The sequence below is a fragment of the Antechinus flavipes genome, chromosome 2, assembly GCF_016432865.1.
Source record: "Antechinus flavipes isolate AdamAnt ecotype Samford, QLD, Australia chromosome 2, AdamAnt_v2, whole genome shotgun sequence".
NCBI lineage: Eukaryota > Metazoa > Chordata > Mammalia > Dasyuromorphia > Dasyuridae > Antechinus > Antechinus flavipes.
Genome location: NC_067399.1, coordinates 38,914,591 through 38,934,425, shown reverse-complemented (window position 1 = coordinate 38,934,425; position 19,835 = coordinate 38,914,591). Strand labels below are relative to the sequence as shown.

Sequence of the window (19,835 nt, the reverse complement as noted above, 5' to 3'; positions counted from 1 at the left end):
TCTAGTTAGATATATATGAGTATGCTTATAGATATCTGTATATGTATGAACATGCATGTGCATATGATGTAATAAAGCCTCCGTGTCTCCCTGATCTTTGTGGAGGATGGGCCACCTGGCCTGGGGAAATTCCTAAAAATGATTCCCACCCACCTGAATCTCCCACTTCCCAATTGATGTGAGAATCACTTTGGTCTGGGAGACAATCACCATTCTTTATTGATTTGAAAATTAGCCCCTAATCTCTCCCTAGCCCCAAACTCTAGAAAGCTAATAAAAGACAAGATTATGTATCCAAACCTTTGCTAATTCCTATCAGGAACTAGCCCTCTGAGTAGTTTCTTAGTGAACAAGCCCATTTTTTGTCAAAAACCCTCACTTGGAGATCGGGACAGCAAATTCTTTCACAAAAACCTGAGATAGCGGCCTGGGGACCCCATCGCTGTTAGAGTATCTCTCGCCCCTCAACATATATATATATATGTGTGTGTGTGTGTGTGTGTGTGTGTGTATATGTATATATATGTATATATGTGTGTGTGTATATGTATATATATGTATTTATATGTAACATATATACATACATATGTATATATCCACGTAGTCTGTTTGAGGGAGCTGAAGGGGAGGAAAGGGGGGGAAATAAAGTAAAAGTGCACAGCAGAGAACAAAAGAAAGCATGCAAGGAAGCAAAGAAAAAGTGGACAGCTCCAACATAATGTGTAGTATTTGTTATATAGGTTTTCTTGAAATGGAAATTTATTATTTCATATTTTGATTCCTCTCATATTCTGTTGTGCACATGGCAATTTTTTTCTTTTTCCATTTGTATTTAAGTTTTAAATGAATAATTTTTTAAAATAACAGGAAGGGGAAGCAGGTTAAGGAGAGAACAACGGAAAGGAAGAGAAAGAGAAGGAGGAAAGGAGGGGAAAGAGGAGAGAGGGAAAATAAAATAAGAGAGGAAGACAGTTAATAAGGAAGCAGATTAAGGAAAGAGGGAAGAGGGAGGAGAAAAAGGAAAGAGGAAGAGAATAAGAGGAAGAAAGAAGGGAAGAGAAGGAAAAGAGGAGAGCAGAAGATGATTAAGGAGAAAGGAAGTAGATTGAGGAGAGGAAGAAGAGAGAAAAGGGAGGAGGGAGAGGGAAAAGGAAGAAAAAAGCAGATTAAGAAGAGGAAGAAGAGGGAAAAAGGAGGAGAGGGAAAAAGAAGAAAAAAGGGGAAGGGGGAGGGAGGAACATCTTCTAGACCAAAGTGGGTGAGTCATCCAAATCTTCTCCTTCTTCCCTAGGTGAGAGCAATGCTGAGGCTGCTTGCCTTCTGACTCCTTCTGACCCAGGCCCCTGGATACCATCACCCTCATTTCAGGAGTCAAGCAGCCCAAGAGTTGGGGTCAGGGACCTCAGTCCTCAATCCAGCTCCAGCTCTATCCCTAGTCCCAGCCTTAGCTCCAGTTCAATCCCCAGCCCGGCACAGCCCCCAGAGGGGAGTTTTCACCCTGCCAGGGCCTTCCCTGAGTGGAGAATCCTGGCTGCCTCCTGCCCTTCATCCTTGGAGAAGGAGGGAACAGATCCTGGTTTCCTGAATAAAACAATGGAGCCCCTTCCTCCAAGAAACACAGTGGAGCCCCAAGGGGAAATCAAGACAGAAGTGGTTGGGGAGATACAGCCGGATGTCAGCCCAGCACCCCCCAACACCAGAGAGTAAGTATGTTATGGGAGGGAAGTGTGGGAGTGAGAGTGACAAACAGGAATAATTATAATGTATATTATGTGTGTCATGTATGTTTATCCTGTTAGGATGGCGTAATGGGGAGGGAAGCTGGGTGGAAAGGCTACGGGTAGTCCTAATGAGCTGAGTTATAAAAATGCCTCCCCAAAGACCCAGATGCGAGAGGATCAAGGCAAAAGGAGAATTTTTAGAAAGTCTAAAAGGTACAAAATCACGAGAAATCAGAACACAGATCTCAGTAAGAATTGGGAAATAAATCTAATCACGCAGGAAGGCCCTCGGGAAGGGAAATGGTGCAGGTGCTGAGTGAAGTTTGGGAAAAACAGAACTCCTAAATATGGGGGTTAGGTGGCTGCAAAAATCATCATCGGCCAAAAAAGGAAGCCTAAGTAGCCCCAAAGTGGGGGCTAAAGTTATCGGTTTCTGGATTATAAGTCCTAAAATAATACTAATAATTTAATAATAATATTAGCAATAACTAATAATAATAACATAGTATTTTAAGGTTTACATGGCATTTTTACAAAGATCATCTTGTTTGATTTTCCTAACAATACTTTGAAGAGCTACTATCATCCTCATTCTGCAGATGGGGAAACTGAGACTGAGAGTGATTTAGTCACGTGTCCAAGGCAGGATTTGAATCTTCTTGACTTCAAGTCCAGCTTTGACATCCAAAGCAACAAGGCTTTTTAGAGCCCAATTAAGGTGGTAACCTGCCTCAGGTTAGGTTAAATAAGGAGAATGTAGTCCTTGTTGACTGGCTTGTTCCTAAATTTGTACCCTGAGATCCCATGAAATGAAGTCAGGTTGTTTAGGCTTCTAAATTAGGGCTGACCTGGGTGAGGCTGAGTAATAGGAGACCACAATCCCAAGAATACAGTGTTCACTGGAAATCTCAGAAAGAAGAAAAGAAGCAAAAAAGGAATAAAAGAAAGAAAGAAGGGAAAGGAAAAAAGAAAGGATGAAGGAAAAAAGAAAGAAAGAAACAACAGAGAGAACAAAGAAAGAAGGAAAGAAAGAAACAAAGGAAAGAAAAAGGATGAAGGAAAGGAAAGGAAGGAAAGAAATAACAGAAGGCATAAAGAAAAAAGAAAGAAGGAAAGAAACAAAAGATAAAAAAAGGAAAGAAACAAAAGAAGGGATAAAAGAAAGAAACAAAGGAAAGAAAAAGGATGAAGGAAAGGAAAGGAAGGAAAGAAAGAAATAACAGAAGGCATAAAGAAAAAATAAAGAAGGAAAGAAACAAAAGAAGGGATAAAGGAAAGAAAGAAACAAAGGAAAGAAAAAGGATGAAGGAAAGGAAAGAAAGAAATAACAGAAGGCATAAAGAAAAAAGAAAGAAGGAAAGAAACAAAAGATGAAAGAAAGGAAAGAAATAAAAGAAGAGATAAAGGAAAGAAAGAAGCAAAGGGAAAAAGAAGAATGAAGGAAAGGAAGGAAATAAATAGCAGAAAGAGTAAAGAAAAGGAAAGAAGAAAAGTAAAGAAAGGAAGAAAAAAAATGTATCTCCTCTATTCTTTCTCTTTCATTCTCCCTGGGATACCTGATGATGCTTAAACCCATTTTGTTCCAGAAAATCAAATTGAAGGGTCCTACATTAGTATGATCTTTCCCTTATCCTACTTGACACCAGTGGGTTTTGACTATATGTCTCCTCTGCTCAGGCTACTAGCTTCAACCTCTCTTCTTCAGGTTTGTAACCTCTTCCTGTGGTTAGATGGCCTCCAGAAATTAATATCCTTTCTTAGACTTCTCTTTTTCCCACCCCACTATAATTAGAAGCTCTACATTTGCAGGTCGTTACTTCTTTTTTTAAAAAAAAAAGTGGTTTGCAATTCATGTATTTTCATCTTGACCTTAGTAACCATCATCATCAACAAAAATATTTAATCCACAAAGATTAAAATAAGTGACCACAAACATAACTTTATGTAAAATTTACATTTCCATTAGTAGCAGTTTTGTTAAAAGGAAATTTAAAATTACAACCATCCTGTGTGCTGATTTTTTTTTTTCATCTGTGCATTTTTTTCTGGTCTCAGTGATCATTACAACCACTTTTATTTTTCAGTCTGTATTTACTTTTTGGTTCTGCCTTCTTCACTTTGTATCATTTCTTATAAATCTCCCCACATTTTTTGTAATAATAACCATAGCTAATGTTTATACAGTTTGTGAAGTGCTTTACATATGTTCTCATTTGATCATACTCTTCATATTTGTCATTTCTCATAAAATAATATTCCATAACATTTATATTTCTAGATATTCCTGCCCTTAAGGATTGTTTCTAGCTTTTTGCTATTGGAAACAGTGCTGCTAAAGGATGCTTGTATAAAAAGAATACTTTTTTCCTGTATTTAAAATTCTTAGAACACAACCCTTATAGTGGGATTACTGGATCAAAGGCTATGAAGAGTATCTTTTATTGTACAATTCCATGTTGCTTTCCAAACAGATAACAATTCTCTGCTCTACAAATACAGCAGCAGCATACCTATTTCACCACAGTCACACCAGTACTCGATTTTATCATTTTTAATCATTTTGTTTTTGTTGTCCTGTACATCTGTTCTGCTGTGGAAGGTGTCGTGTCAGAGCTACTTTAATTTACAAGTGTTAATAAGAGATTGACTAAACTTTCCCTTAATTATTAATGTAAGTTTTTTCTTTTGATAATTACCTGTTGACATTTATTTGTTGGAGAATGGGTCTTACTCTTTCAAACATGTGACATTTCCTTGTAGATTATCAGATTTTTATCAGTAGTGTTTCTAAGAAAGATTTTTTTTCACATCTAATATATTTTTCTTTTTTTTTTTTATTATAATCACCCAATTTTCTTGAAGGCAACAAAACTGACTATTACAGAGAACTAATGTTGAGTAAGAACATAAGTCCTACTGGTCCATCATTTTAAACAAATAGGACTGATAAGGTTTATGAAATTCCTAGTCTTTGACCCTAACTTTTCTCTCATCTTTCTTTTTTCTCATCTTTGACGGTCTGAAGCCCAGGCTGAATTGTCTTGATTCCTTCAATCTTTCTTTCCTGATCTTCTATTTCTCCTTCTGGTGGAGTCTGAGCCTAGTTCCCATAGCTATCAGCAAAATAAAACAGAATTTCTCCAGGAGTCCAACTTCCTCCAAACCATTTTCTCTAATTATCCTTTGCCTCCTGCTCTCATACTGAATTTTCCTTTGATCATCTGCTCCTCAGGACCCAGGGCCATTTTCCTTCTCCTAGAGGAGCCAGAGAAGCGTCTTTTGCTTCAGCAGAAACAATTAGCCCATAACCATTCGCTGTAGTTATTTCATAGATGCAAATAAAACATGTCTAATTATACCAAAGAGTATCATGGAAAGGGAGACAGTTCTCTATGTGTTTTCTACATCATTCCTCCTCCTGGGACTGTACTTCTGCTATCATGCTTGTCCATATACTCCAGTGCTACTCACCCCAAAATTGGAGGCTTCTAGGGAATAATGAAGAGTTAGAACTAAGGGAAGAGGAAGAAGAGAAGGAGGAGGAAGAGGAGGAAAAGAAGGAGGAGGGGAAGGAGGAAAAGAGAAATAAGAAGAGAGCTAGAGGAGAAGGAAAAATGGGGGGAAAGGAGGAGAAAGAGGAAGGAGAGGAGGAGGAACAGGAAGGGAGGAAGAAAAGGAAAAAGAGAAAGGAGAGGAGGAGGAACAGGAAGAGGAGGAAGAAAAGGAAAAAGAGAAAGAAGAGGAGGAGAGGTGGAGGAGGAAAAGAAGGAAAAGGAGGAGGACAAAGAAGAGGAGAGGTGGAGGAGGACAAAGAAGGAAAAGGAGGAAGACAATGAAGAGGAGGAAGAGGAAGAGAGCTGAAAGAGGAGGAAAAGAAAGAGGAAAAGAGGAAAGGGAAGAGGAGGAGGAAGACAAAGAAGAGGAAGAGGAGGAGAGCTGGAAGAGGAAAAGAAGAAGGGGAAAAGGAGGAGAAGAAAAAGGAAGGAGAAGAGGAGGCGGAAGAGGAGGAGGAGAAGGAATTCAAGTTGCAAAAATGAAAGCTGCCCATTTCTCAAGTTTTGAGCTTGTTTGGTTGTTTATTTTGTTTCCTGGGTGTCTCTGAGCCCACGCAGATGAAAGTCATGAGCACTGACTGTCAGCCAAGGTTTGGGGGAGTAAAGCAGGCTAGATTTTATATCTGTTCAGATTCAATCCAGCTTTTTCCTAGTCAGTTCCATATGTGACTCATGATCAAGTCACTTTCCTCAGTTTTCTCATCCATAAAATGGAGTTAACAACAGTACCTACTTTATAGGGTTCATGTGAGGATCAAATGAGACCATAATATGGGAAGATTATAAAAATGTTGGTTATTATTATTAATTATTCAGACCCTAAAAGAGCTGAGTTCCCTTCATGAGATGGGAAGGATTAAAGATTCACTGCTGAAAGACACCTTAGAACTCATCATGTTCATTTTATGGATGAAGAAACCAAGGCCCTAAGAAGTTAATAATTATTATTATAATAGCTAATGCTTATGTAGTGCTTACTATGTGCCAAACACTTTATAGTAATAATTTCATTTGGATCAAAAGATATGAACAGACAATTTCAAATGAAGAAATTAAGGCCATTTCTAAGTCATATGAAAAAATGCTCTAAATCACTATTGATTAAAGAAATGCAAATTAAAGCAATTCTGAGGTACCACCTCACACCTCTTAGATTGACTCTTAGCCAATGACAGGAAGAGATAATGTTAATTTTGGAGAGGAAGTGGGAAAACTGGGTCACTAATACATTGTTGGTGGAGTTGTGAACTGATTCAGCCATTCTGGAGAGCAATTTGGAACTACTCCCAAAGGACGATCAAACTGTGCATATTTTTTGATCCAGCAGTGTCTCTGCTGGTCTGTATCCCAAAGAGATCATTAAACAAGGAAAAGAATCCACATGTGCAAAATGTTTATAGCAGTTCATTTTGTAGTGGCAAGGAAATGGAAAATGAGTGGATGCTCATTAGTTGGAGAATGGGTGAATATTGAAATATGGAAATGGAATGTTATTGTTCTATAAGTAATGACCCACGGGATGATTTCAGAGAGACCTAGAGAGTTACATGAACTGATGCTAAGCGAAGTGAGTAGAACCACAAGAACATTGTACACAGCAACAAGATTGTGTGATGATCAACTGTGATGAACGTGGTTCTTTCCAACAATGAAGTGATTCAAGGCAATTCCAATAGACTTGGGATGGAGAGACTTATCTGCATCCAGAGAGAGGACTGTGGGAACTGAATGTGGGCCCAACATAATATTTTCACCTTTTTGTCGTTGTTCTTTTCATGCTTGTTTTTTTCTTTCTCATTTCCCCCCTTTTTGATCTGATTTCTCTTGTGCAACGTGATAAATGCAGAAACATGTTTAGAAGAATTGCACTTGTTTAACTTATATAGAATTATTTTCTGTTTGTGGGGACGAGGAGGAAGGGAGGGTGTAGAGAGCCAGGAGGTGAGAGTCCATTTCATGTTTTGAAACTTAAAGTAGCTTGGTTCACCAACTTCCCTTTTCAATATAAAAGAGCAGAGACAGACATTAATATATTGATAAAAATCCTGGCGACAGAAGCAAAATGCAAACTCAGGTATATAATAGATCAAAGACATACCTTTGAACTTGGGACAGGAAAAGCAGCCCACGATGGAGACTAAAGGCATTTGGGAGAAAGGTACTTAAGGACATTGCTATAGTAATTTTACTCTGATGTTTATCACAACTATTTACATCTCTGTTAAAGTAGCCAAAATCCGGGCTTAATTATTTGTATCTCAATTGACTGAGCTTGTTAGAAAGGATACAGGAATATCAAGGTGTGTATTTTGTACTGACTCTATAAGCATTGGATATATATATATTTATATTTATCTCTGACCAATAAATTTGAAAATTTCATAATGAATTCTTTCACCTGGCCCCTGACTTAACACACCCTTATCATCGGACTTTAACAGGAAGGAGAAAAATTCATTATTTTTCATTATTTTAAATGAAAATATCATTATTTTAAAAAATAATCTCATTGATCTTCACACCAACCCTGTAAGGTAGATGCTATTATTATCCCCATTTTACAGTTGAGTAAACCGAGGCAAACAGAAATGAACTGACTTGTCCAGAGTCCCACAGCTAGTAGGTGTCTGAAGATGGATTTGAACTCAGCTCTTCCTGACTTTACATCTATTGCTCTATCTGCTGCATTATCTAGGTGCTCTGGGGCTTGGTCTAAATATGGGAAGTCATCTGTGCCTGAAGTTGTCTTCCCTGCGGCAGCTGGCCTTGGGTCAGGCTCTTTCTCAGGGATTCCTCTTCGGGCCTGAGACTGACCTCCGGACACTGGGCCTTCCTTTGCAGCATGAATATTGTGGTCAGAACTACGCCCAGGCCTGTGGTCTACCAGCTCTCAAAGTCTGCTCCTTTCCTCTCGTTTCAGCTATACCAGAAGCACCGAGCCCCAAGCAGAGCCCCAGGTAGAAGAACTGAGGCCGGAAGCTAAAGACAAAGTTGCCAATGGAGTCAACCCTGACGAGGTGGCCTGGAAACTGGCTTCGCGCCTCTACCACCTGGAAGGCTTCCGCAAGTCCGAAGTGGCTGCTCACCTCCAGAAGAAGTGAGCGGGGGTCCAGGCCGGTGGACTGGGGGGGCCTGGCCAGAGGGCTGGCTGGCGACTGCTTCCGTGCCCAGGGCACTGCCCTCCTGAGCGGTCGCCATCGTGGCCATGTCTTCAGAGCCTCCCTCTTTCCCTCTCCTTCTCTGCCTGGTTCCAAGATCCATGTTCCTCACTCCTCCCGTGTCCTTCTTGCTTTGCAGCAATGACTTCAGCAGGGATGTGGCTGAGAAATACCTCTCCTTCTTCCAGTTTAAAAATAAGAGCTTGGACCAAGCCCTCCGGTAAGTGGCCTATAGGCTATTGACGGGCAAAAAATGAATACAAGTAACCACAGAACCAGCTTGTCATCCTGTCATTTCAACCATGTCTGATGCTGACCCCATTTAGGATCTTCTTGGCAAAGATGCCAGAGTGGTTGGCCATTTCCTTCTCCAGCTTTTTTTTTTTAACAGATGAGGAAACTGAGGCAAACAGATTAAGTGACTTGCCCAGAGTCACACAGCTGGGAAGTGTCTGAGGCCAGATTGAACTCAGGTCTTCCTGACTCCTAATTTGACTCTGTATTCATTGTGTCCCTAGCTGCCCCTGTAATACCAGCTAGCATGCATTAAATCCTGAGTTCAAATCCCACTTTTAATGTCTACTACTGTGACTTAAAGGTCTAACCTTTTGACTTCTCTAGACCTCAGTTTCCTTACCTGAAAATGAAAGAGCCATCTCTTTCAGGGCTCATCCTCCAGTGCTTAAAGGAGGCAGTGTGGCCCAGTGGGGAATACATGATGGATTTGAAGTCAGAAGACCTGAGTTCAAATTCCAGTTAATGCTTAAGTGATCTCATTTTCAACATCAATAAAATGGGGTTTTTGGTGGTGGGGATTGTGACATTTTCTAAGGCCCTTTCAGCTTGAATCTATCTTCTTAAGGCTTCCACACCTTGGCAAGCACCTGAGGAAGACTTAAATAGAGACAGGTCCCTGAGGTCCCTTCCAGGTCTAGCTCAATATTTTCTAGATACTTTGGGCCTCAGTTTCCTCAATGATTAAACGAAAGAGTTGGAATAGGTCACCTCTTGGGTCCCTTCCAGGTCTGGACTATGATTCTATGAAACATTTAGGAAGACAAATGAAGAGGAGTTGGGGGGTGGAATCCATTCTCAGTGTGGGATGTTTTTCCAATGATTCCCCCTCCCTGACTTTCACCCTGCTACCCCCACCCCATGCCAGGGGCTTTCTCCAGGCTCTGGTATTAAGTGGGGAGACCCAAGAGCGAGAGAGAATCCTCTATCAATTCTCCAAGCGTTTCCACCACTGCAACCCTGGAGCCTTCCCATCAGCAGGTGAGAAAAAGAGGGTCATGGAGGGAGACGGGGCAGGGCAGGTGGAGGGAGACGGGGCAGGGCAGGTGGAGGGTCCTGGCTGGATAAATGGATCTGAGGGAAAACAGGGAGATTGCCCATCACAGCTGGCTTGGGAATGAGTTGGAGGACAGGGAGCAGCACACTTCCACTACATCCAAGTGCTGGGATTTCATGGGTTGGCCATCCCCTGGTTACAGCCTCCCTTCCTTCCACTTATTAGGAAATGGTTTCACTTAATCACCAACACTCTGATGATGAGGCTCTTCCCGCCACACTTGGCTGGTTCCTGAATGAAAAATGGACCATCTCTTTCAGGGCTCATCCTCCAGTGCTTAAGGAGGCAGTGTGGCCCAGTGGGGAATACATGATGGATTTGAAGTCAGAAGACCTGAGTTCAAATTCCAGTTAATGCTTAAGTGATCTCATTTTCAACATCAATAAAACGGGGTTTTTGGTGGTGGGGATCGTGACATTTTCTAAGGCCCTTTCAGCTTGAATCTATCTTCTTAAGGCTTCCACACCTTGGCAAGCACCTAAGGAAGACTTAAATAGAGACAGGAGACAGGAAAAAGAGAAAGACTCAATCAGAAATCCTGAATGAGCCAGTGTTAATAGTAGAAGAGATCAGGAGGGTTAGCTTTCCCCACATCAAGATCCTAGACATCCTGGTTTCTCTGTGCCACAGATGCTGTACACACCTTGACTTGTGCACTAATGCTCCTCAACACAGATTTGCATGGACAGGTAAGCAGGAATCAAGGGAGGTGGGAGCATCAGAGAGGAAGGGAGGGAGGCAGACTGCAGAGGAAACTGGAGTAGTTCCACCTACTAGTTTTCCTGGCATTCGAGATCAGTGGAGTTCATTTCTGGAACACTGGACTGCTCCGTCTAAGATGGTACTGGGGCTAGTACTGGGGCTAGATACAGGGAGAGTACCCGCTACCCCATATGGGGCTACAGTCCTGGTGCCACGAAAGTAACAAATCAGGGAGAGAAGATTGGCAGGAGCGATAGATTGGAGGTTGGCATTTGCATGGTATATAGGATGGGTAAGGGGAGAGCTCAGGCAAGGAGATAAAGGGGCGGGGGTTTAGGAGGTCTAGGCCAATAAGGAAAGCCTGGGGGTGCCAGCTGACAAGATCTGAGGAGAGAGGTTGAAGAGACTTCCAGCATCTGAGCAGGGACAATTGGGGGGATGAGGAGAGAGAGGGTGGTAATAATAGCCCATATCTGCTTTTCTCTATGGACACACGTGTGGCCACAGAACATCGGCAAGAGCATGAGCTGCCAGGAGTTTATAACCAACCTGAATGGCTTAAAGGATGGTGGGAACTTCCCCAAGGAGCAGCTGAAGGTTTGGAGACCAACAAGATTGGGGGAAGGCTGGGAGTTCTCCTTAGAGCTTTAGGCACTGCTGGGATTATACCTGTTGTCCCAAGTAGTAGGAGACCTCGAGGGTCATCTCATCACCCCCTCGTTTTAGAGGTGCCCAAACTGAAACTCAGAGATGCTCCACGTCTCTGTATTCTATGTACACATAGACGACATTTGGCTCCAGTATCCTGTCCATTTCAGCCAAGCCGAGACCCAAAGAGGGGAAATCACTTGCTATTCGCTGACAATTAGTGTCCACTTACTATGTGCCCATCACCTGATGAGCCCTCGGAGGGAGACCATATCATATAAGACAGTTCATTTCCTCTTTGATTTGTTTTGGGTTTTGGAACAAGGATGGAAGATACCCACAGGGTGTGGTTAGTGACCCACCACCCCTTTAGGAAAAATACCAGATATTGCTCTCCCAGGAGTCCAGAAAAAGAAGGGCTGGTGGCAGAGCATGGGGTGGCAGATGCAGGGAGGGAGACATTGTTTGCCGCATGAGTTGGGCTTCAAAATTAGTTTCTGATGTTCCTGAGCTTGGATAAGTTGACTTCACTGAGCTTCAGTATATCAACTTTTAGGGTGACTGTGGTCTGTTTTTTTCATCTTGTCTTGTTCTCTCTTTCCAGACACTCTACTGGTCTATCCGCAGTGAGAAGCTACAATGGGCAGTGTAAGTAATAACCCCTTTTCCCTTCTTGCTGTATCCCCGAAGTCCCACTTCCTCCCAGGGTGCCCCAGCTCCTCCCCATGTTGGCAGGACTTCTCCATGGCAGGCTGCGGGACCAGGCGGTTCTCCTGGGACCCAGGAATCATCTGCCACTTAAACAACCCCAGGGTCCGGCTCATGTTATGCTCTTAATGAAGAGATTGATCCATGCTACTAGTGGGAATACAGGAAGCCCAAGCCTCTGTGTTCCAACCAAGGAGTGGAAGAGAAGGGGAGCCCAGGTCATTTCTGTTCTATATACAGGAAGCTCAAAAAGATAGAAGGAAGTGAGAAAACTAGTTTTAAGAACAGAGAATCCCATGCTCGTGGACAGTCTCTGGAAGCACAAAAATCTAGGAGATGGGGCTGGTCTTAGAAGGGTATGAAGCCTGTCCCAGATTTCTGGGGGGAAGAAATGGGCATTGCATATCTATCCAGGCACACAGAGAGACTGCTCTGGGGCTGAGCCCTTTGTGTCTCCATCCCTAATAATATAATAATAATTGCTTGAATTTATAGAAGAGGAGGGAAAAGAGAGGAAGAAAAAAAGAAGGAAGAAAGTTACATGAGATAACATTATTATAAAATTTAAAAGGAATAGCAAGTTGAACATAATAGATTTGCAATTTATATGCAATCATCTTTTTTCTATTCTATTATGGAAATGCTTATTTTATTTCTTTAATTCGGAATAAAATAACTTTTAAAAAAAGAATGTATAGAGAACTTGATCTACGTTATATCATTTGATCCTCACGACAACCTTGTGAGGTGGGTACTATTACTATCCTCATTTTGCAGATGAGGAAATGGAGGCAGAGTTTGTGGCTCAGCTAGGATTATGCTGCTGCTGTCCAATGCGGGATTTAAACTCAGGTGTCTGTGGCTCCAAGTTCTATCCCCTGTGCCCTCAGAGCCGTTCCCTCCACCGTGTCTGTGCTTCTAAAGGGTGTCTCCCCTCATAGCCGTCAGCCCTTACACCTTCTGGCTCCTCACCACACAGGGACGAAGAGGAGGAGGCAGCCATGATACCCATGAAGCCCAGGCTGTCCTTTTCAGGCAGCCAGAAGAGGCGCAATACCTTTGTCCAGATCACCCAGGACCCCACGGTGCCCACCTACAAGCAAGGGCTCCTCGCTCGAAAGATGCACGCGGATGTCGATGGGAAAAAGAGTGAGTGCTCGGGGCTCTGGATGTGTGTGTGTGTATGTGTGTGAGAGAGATGTACATTAATTGACCGTGCTCACTAAGTCAGCAAACATGTCTTAAGCACCAATTGCATGCAAAGAATTGTGGGGGATACACAAAATCCCTAAAGAGTTTACAATTTTGATGGGGAAGAGAGACACATCAGAATAACCCTAATACAAAATAGGCCGAGAAAAGATGGGACACCGAGGACTGGGAAGAACACACTATCGCAGCTCATATTTCTAGGATGCTGTCTCTATTATCTCATTGGAACCTCACAGCTGTAAGATATGGTAGGTGCTATTATCACCCCCATTTTACAGATAAGGAAATGAAGGCTGAAAAAGTATGAGTTGCCCAAAGTCACACAAATAGGCAGGATTCAAACTCTGCTTTCCTGAACCAGATCCAATGTCTTGTCAACTGCACCAGCAAGGGGAAGAAATCTCTTCTGATTGGGGGAATCGGAAAAAGCCACACAGAGGAAAAGGCATTAGAACTGGGTTATTTTTATTCTGTCTCTTCCCCAGGGTATGAAGTTTTATTTCCATGAGTGTGGGTCACATTGCCTCTGATGGAAAAACTGGGCTGAGGTGTAGGTTACTCCTCAGTGACCAGAGCTGTTGGAAAGGGGGAAGGCAAGGAATCACTAAGGAAGAAGGGAAAGAAATAAGCCTTGGTACAGCACCTACTATGTGCCAGACAGGGAACTAAGCCATTTATAAATATTATTTAATTTGATCTTCACAACAAGTAGGTGATATAATTATCCCCATTTATACTTGAAGAAACTGAGATTAAACAGAGGCTAAGTGACCTACTGGGGTCACACAACAAGGAAATGATTGAGGCTAGATTTGAATTCATGAATTTTTGACTCCATGACTAGTGCTCTATCCATCCTCCCACCCAGCTTCTCCACTCTGATGTCTACAGGTGGGATTCGGGCCTGGGAACCCCTGTCCAGTCTAAGATTTGTCCCAGGACTGCCTGAGGGCTGAGAAAATTACCCCCACCATGGAGTAAATGTGGGTGCTTAACTCCAGTCCCCAGAAGGTTGGGTGACTTGAAATGCCCCGTCTGTCCCCCAAAATGTGTCCAGAGGCCTCTCCAGCGTCTTTTATCTGGGAAGGGGCCGCTTATTCCAGGGCCAACCTGATGGGCCTTAAAAGACTGCAACAGGGAAAAGTTTTCTCCCTGGCCCAAAGCCTCAGTGACCCAGACTTAGTTAACTATATGCCCACCAGCTTCTTTCCTCTCCTCCGGACAGCTCCCTGGGGGAAGCGTGGCTGGAAGATGTTCCACACCCTGCTTCGAGGGATGGTGCTCTACTTCCTGAAGGTAAGGGTGCCATCCACCGGCGGGCGGCCTCCCCCTGGGAGCCCGGGCTCTAAGTCTCCTCTCCTGGCGCAGGGCGAAGAGTCCTGTCCGGAGGACTGGCCGCGAGTGGGGCCCTTGCCCGAGGACGCGGTGGGGGTGCATCACGCCCTGGCCGTCCCGGCGGTCCATTACACCAAGAAACCTCACGTCTTTCAACTGCGGACGGCCGACTGGCGCCTCTACCTCTTCCACGCCCCGTGAGTAGCTGGGGGAGGATGAGGCTCCAGGACCACTGGGAGCTGCTCGTTCTGGGGCTCCTCTCTCCTTCCCTCCCGGGACTCCAGCCCTGACTGGCCCTGGGCTGTGGCAGGGAGCGGACCAGTCCGCCATTGCTTTGTACCATGAAAGTTACGCTTTCTGCCTGGGGGATGGAGTTGGATCTAGATAATCCCCCTAGAAAGGGAGACTAGTGGATAGATGGGGACGGGAGGAAGGAAATGTGTTTATGGTGAGAAACAGCTGTTCACGTTAGCATCTCTCCCACGTGGCCCTAGGACCGCCAAAGAGATGAGTTCTTGGATCGCCCGGATCAACTTGGCCGCGGCCACGCACTCCGCGCCGCCCTTCCCCGCCGCCGTGGGCTCTCAGCGCAAATTTGTCCGGCCCATCCTCCCGACTGGCCCGGCGCGGAGCTCCCTGGTAAGCTGGCCTGTGGGAGGGGAGAGAGAGGGAAGAACTTGGGACAGAGCCCCAGAGAAGAGCCCGGAGCACCAGGGTTCCAGGGGGTCCCAAGGCCAGGCTTCCGCTTCAGCCGAGACCCCTTTAAAACAGGAGGAGCAGCACAGAGCCCACGAGAGCTGTCTGGACGCGGCCTCCGATGACCTGATCGACCTGCAGAAGAGCCTGCCTGAGCAGAAGGGCCGGAGCCGGGGCCTGGAGGAGTACAGGCTCAGGAAGGAGTACCTGGAGTACGAGGTAAGGCCTTCTCCTTTTGAAATTTTGCCTCCTTGCCGGCATATAACCAGGTCCTGGACTCTACAATCTCACCTCCGCAGGTGCCCTTGGGGACATATGCCATTGCTAATCATAAAGCTCAGCTCCAGGCTGCTCTCTGGGCCCCGTCTAAAAATCATTTTTCTTTGGCCCACACTAAAGCATAGAATGCTATGAGTATATATATATATATATATATATATATACACACACACACACACCCAAAACATTTTTCATTGGGCTTATTTTGTTTCCTTCCATAAAATTCAAAGGAAACAAAAAAGAAAAGAAGAAAAAAAGAAAAGAAATTAAAAGGAAAAAAAATCCCCAACTTTCTTGTCAGCCATAAATTTTTCCTAGGTCTTTACATCTCTGAACATACCTAATATGATTTTTTATGGGCTGCCTAAGTTTAGATAATTAATATACTAATGTTTCTCAACTAGTGTAGCCAATAGATCTGGAAAGACCACTGGCTTTTTTTCCCCTTTTGTACAAATTAAGATTTGCCTCAGAATTTCCAACTTGTTTCTTGAAGCTTTTGTTTACAGACCCCTTACTAATGCTTCTTATATCTGAAGCAAATGGTTTAAAGAAATAATAAGGTGCCTGGGGGAAAAGTAATGAGTAAACCACAAGTCAACTTTTAAAGATGAGTTCAGTTGGGGGATAAGGATAGGGAGGGGCTCCCTGAAGGGGAGACAGACCCCACCATACCCTGGGCTGAGAATGAGCTTGCCTGAGAGAGGCCTCCGGGAAAGGAAGCTGGCGTTATGGATTCATTAGTCCTAGAAATTAGGGAATCATCTTTCTTCTTAGCTAAAGGAGAGCAAGTACTGTCAGTGCCCCTTAAAAATCATCACCCTGAGGCAAAGGCCTAGTTCTGTGACCCTGGTTACATCTATGTGGATTTTTTTTTCTCCTATGGTTTTAACATTTCTATAAATTGTAAAGTCCTCATTCCTCGGTTCTTGGTTCTTAAATTCTCTTTAATTTTACATTAGATACATATGTGTGTGTGTGTGTGTGTGTGTATGCATCTATACATATATATTTAAATAAATTAAGCAGGGTATCAATCAATGGCCTCTATAAGCCAAAAGGACTTGTCAGCCTAAAACCCATCCCAGCTAAACCCAGGGAGTCTCGGCAGCAGTCTCAGCGTTAGGGTGTTTGTTGATGTCTTTTTTCTTCAAGCCCATATGTTAAGTCCTACGGGGACTGCAGACTTCCCTGAGGGCCCATCCTGAGCAAGTCTGACCCTGAAGTGTCAATCCAGATTGCAAAGCCGCCAACAGCCACAGGGGGTCACTTTCTGGGTCTGGGCAACATGTGGGAAAAATCAGACCCCTCTAACTACAGAACATGAGTGTGATGCAGCCAGCGCGGCAGGGAAGGGACTTCTCCCAGTGATCCGGCTCATCCCCGCCCAGAGCTTCGGGCCTCAGGGCTCATCCCTGAGTCCCCTGGCCCGCACTCCACGCGTGAGATCTAGCCGGCTTTCCAACTGGCCGGCTGTTAGCCCCCTCCGTGCTCTGCCTTCCATCTCTCTCTGTCTTATCCATCCACACACATACACACAAATACACATATACATATTTATACACAAGTACACACACGTACACACACGTAACTGAAAAGTCTCCCCTATACCCACCGACTCGCTAAGCTCCCGTAGCCCTCCCAATCCCCCCAACCTTATGCTGTGCCCCCCATGAGTTCTCCTTCCCTCCCCCTCTTTTGTGGGGGGCTCATCCCAAGACCAGGGGCTGAGGGGGCCTACGTGTGTTTCAGAAAATCCGCTACGAGACCTACATCCAGCTGCTGGTGGCCCGCCTGCGCTGCCCCTCCGAGGACTTGGACCTGTGGGAGAATCAGCTGGCGGAGGAGGCCCAGGGGGCCTGGAACCCCGAGCCCGGCCTCAAGAAGTCGCACTCCAGCCCCTCCCTGCACCAAGACGAGGCCCCCAGCACAGCCAAGGTGAAGCGGAACATTTCTGAGAGGAGAACCTACCGCAAGATCATCCCCAAGAGAAACCGAAACCAGCTGTGAGCCGGAGCTGCCCCGCTGGGTGCCACAGAGACAAGCTCCCCCCAGGGCCAGGCCCAGGAATCGGTGTCTTACAGTGGAGAGTCCTGAGAGGCCTCCAGCCTACTGGGAGGCTTGTCCTTTCAGAAATCCTTGGGATTGGCTGAAATCCTTGGGAGACAGGTGGAGGCAGCCCTGGCCTCCTCCCTCACCCGGCATTTGCTTCTGACTGTTTTTTCTCCCCCTTCCTCCCCACCCACTTCTGCCCCATTTCACTGAAGTAGCCCAATGTCTCCCAGTCCCAGCCGGAGTCCCCCATTCCCCAAAGAAGTCATGCTTGCTTTCGGGGGACTGCTGAGACAGGAGAGACAGATCTGAGCTTCTCCCCCTGACGTGACATGATATGTGATCACCCCTATTTCTAAAACCCAGCTGGACTAGAGCATCTCTCCAATGTTCCCTTCTAGTTCTGAACCCGAGAGGCGCAGAGTTAAGGGAGTTGGCGCCTCAAAGCTGCAGCAACTAGGCTGCTGGCTTCACAAGCCCCTGGGAAGGGTTGACATTGATGGTTCTAGACTCCCCTATCCTGGAGAAGGTCAGGAAGCCCCTAGCCCATGTGCGCAGATTTACAGAGCTCTGGGGGTCAGCCTGGCAGACTCCCCTCACCCCACCCAGCTTGGTGGGAGCCGGGCATCGGCAGGTGTCCCAGGACTGAGGCTGGCAGGGCAACATTTTCCCCCAAAGGCCCACCCTCTCCTCCTCCTCACCGACCCTCCCCCTCCCCGGCCCTGGCAGCTGGGAGAGGCCCCTGGCTCGAACACCCATTCAGTGATCAGCCAAGCAGAGCCGAATGTCTGGAGTGGGGGCAGGAAGGGGGTGGAGGGACCTTCCGCTCTCTAGGGCTGAGGAGAGGGACCTGGAGCGCTGGAAACAAGTGGCCTTTGTTTCTTGAGGAGCAGGAAAAGGGGGTGTCATGGCTGGAATCTTCCTCCTACCCCACCCCCAGCCCTTAGAGCAGGTGGGGAGAAATACCCAGGGATGGTGACTCGTAGAAAGGGTAGCAGAGAACAAGAGCTCCCTTCCAGCTTCCCAGGACCCAGGGACCCCAGCTCGCCAGTATATCTCCTCAGTTGCCCCTGAACAGCCGGACAGAGGGGACAATGGCTGAGATGGAGGATACACAGGACCTTCCCATCGCCCCCCAACTGTGCTCTTTCCTGCCCTGACCCCCATTCCCTACCAGGACAGCCCTCTGCCAACCCAAGAAAGGGGCTTTCTCTGTCTCTAGCGGAAGTCCTGCTCTGAAGGATGGATTCTGGCTCCAGCCGTCTCCAACAAGGTGCCCCCCAGAAATGGCCCCGGGTCCCCCGAGCACTCCCAGGCCCGGTTTATTCTGGTCTTCCCTGGCACGGTGCGCACACGTGGGAGGCTGAGGGACAGAGGGAGGGGGGGGAACGGCCCCCATTGTCTCTGCTCAGCCAAGTGAGCCGGCGGCCATGGGGAAGACTCGGCCTCCAACTCCAGCCTCCCCTCGTGGCTTCTCCCGTTTTGTTCTCCCCCCCTGAGAGCGCAAGCCTCCAAAGGGCAGGGACCGTTTTCTCAGCGCATCCTCAGACTCCTCCTGGCTCCAGGGAGGAGCGCCGTGGTGCACCCAATGGGTGCTCAGTAAATAGTCAATGAGTGCTGGATCTCTGTGTGATTGGGGGTCTGCAGCGCGGTCCTGGTGGCGGGCGGTCCCCGTGGGGCCCGGGGTCTCCGCTTTCCCACAGTGAGCGACATCTCGAGGCCGTGTCTGCCTCCCTCCGCCCGGTGTGCGTCTGTCTGTCTCTGGGTACCCGCGGGGCGGGAGAACTGACTCAGCCCCGGGGGACTCTGGGCCAGCACGCGGGCACTCGCCACAGCCCGGCCATTGGCCCTTTGAGGGCAGAGGGGGCTGCCCCAGGCAGACGGGACGGCCAGAGCTTATGCTCCCTCCCTTCGCAGATGCTCCCGGGCTGTGACTGGGGGAGGGGCGCAAGGAAGCCCTGTCTCCCAGGGGGGAAATGTCCCCCCTGTGGGCCCGGCCTAGAGTCATTCGCAAAGTGGGCGAGAGAGCCCCGAGCAAGTCAGAGGCAGGAGGTGGGGAGTCATAAAAAGAAGTCCGGGTTCGTAACCGTTGCCATGGCACTTTGTGGGAGACTTCTGGCAAGTCGCTTCAGTTCCCCAGCCTCAGTTGCTTCATCTGTAGAATGGGTAAGGGAGGGGGTAGGGACTGGATCTCCATATGCCCCTCTGATCCAGAGTGTGGCGAACGGTGTGGAAGGGACCCAGCTCGGGGAAGGCTCATGGCCAGGCAGGCTGTAGTTGCCACCATGGTCCACTAGAGGGAGCCATCGATCCGCCCTGTGCTCCACTGCTTGAGCCGGCTGAGCAAGGCTGGGCTCCCTCAGAGCCGGGATCATTGGTCTGTGCTCGGGGAGCACTCTCACTCTGCCCCACCCCCCTT

At 46.4% G+C, this 19,835-nt stretch overlaps 1 protein-coding gene across 2 annotated transcripts in view; it reads left to right on the top strand.

Moving 5' to 3' along the window:
• Positions 1-19,038, top strand: part of PSD4 (pleckstrin and Sec7 domain containing 4) — a 66,945-nt gene extending 47,907 nt beyond the window's left edge. For both annotated transcript variants that reach the window (XM_051974510.1, XM_051974509.1), the window contains exons 4-16: positions 1,292-1,703; positions 8,196-8,372; positions 8,573-8,653; positions 9,596-9,708; positions 10,415-10,473; positions 10,994-11,083; positions 11,739-11,782; positions 12,822-12,991; positions 14,280-14,350; positions 14,423-14,586; positions 14,884-15,028; positions 15,161-15,304; positions 17,117-19,038. In XM_051974510.1, the coding sequence (XP_051830470.1) occupies positions 1,292-1,703; positions 8,196-8,372; positions 8,573-8,653; positions 9,596-9,708; positions 10,415-10,473; positions 10,994-11,083; positions 11,739-11,782; positions 12,822-12,991; positions 14,280-14,350; positions 14,423-14,586; positions 14,884-15,028; positions 15,161-15,304; positions 17,117-17,374 (1,928 nt within the window). In that variant the 3' untranslated portion in view covers positions 17,375-19,038. The remainder of the gene's footprint in view (positions 1-1,291; positions 1,704-8,195; positions 8,373-8,572; positions 8,654-9,595; positions 9,709-10,414; positions 10,474-10,993; positions 11,084-11,738; positions 11,783-12,821; positions 12,992-14,279; positions 14,351-14,422; positions 14,587-14,883; positions 15,029-15,160; positions 15,305-17,116) is intronic.
• Positions 19,039-19,835: the final 797 nt, after the last annotated feature.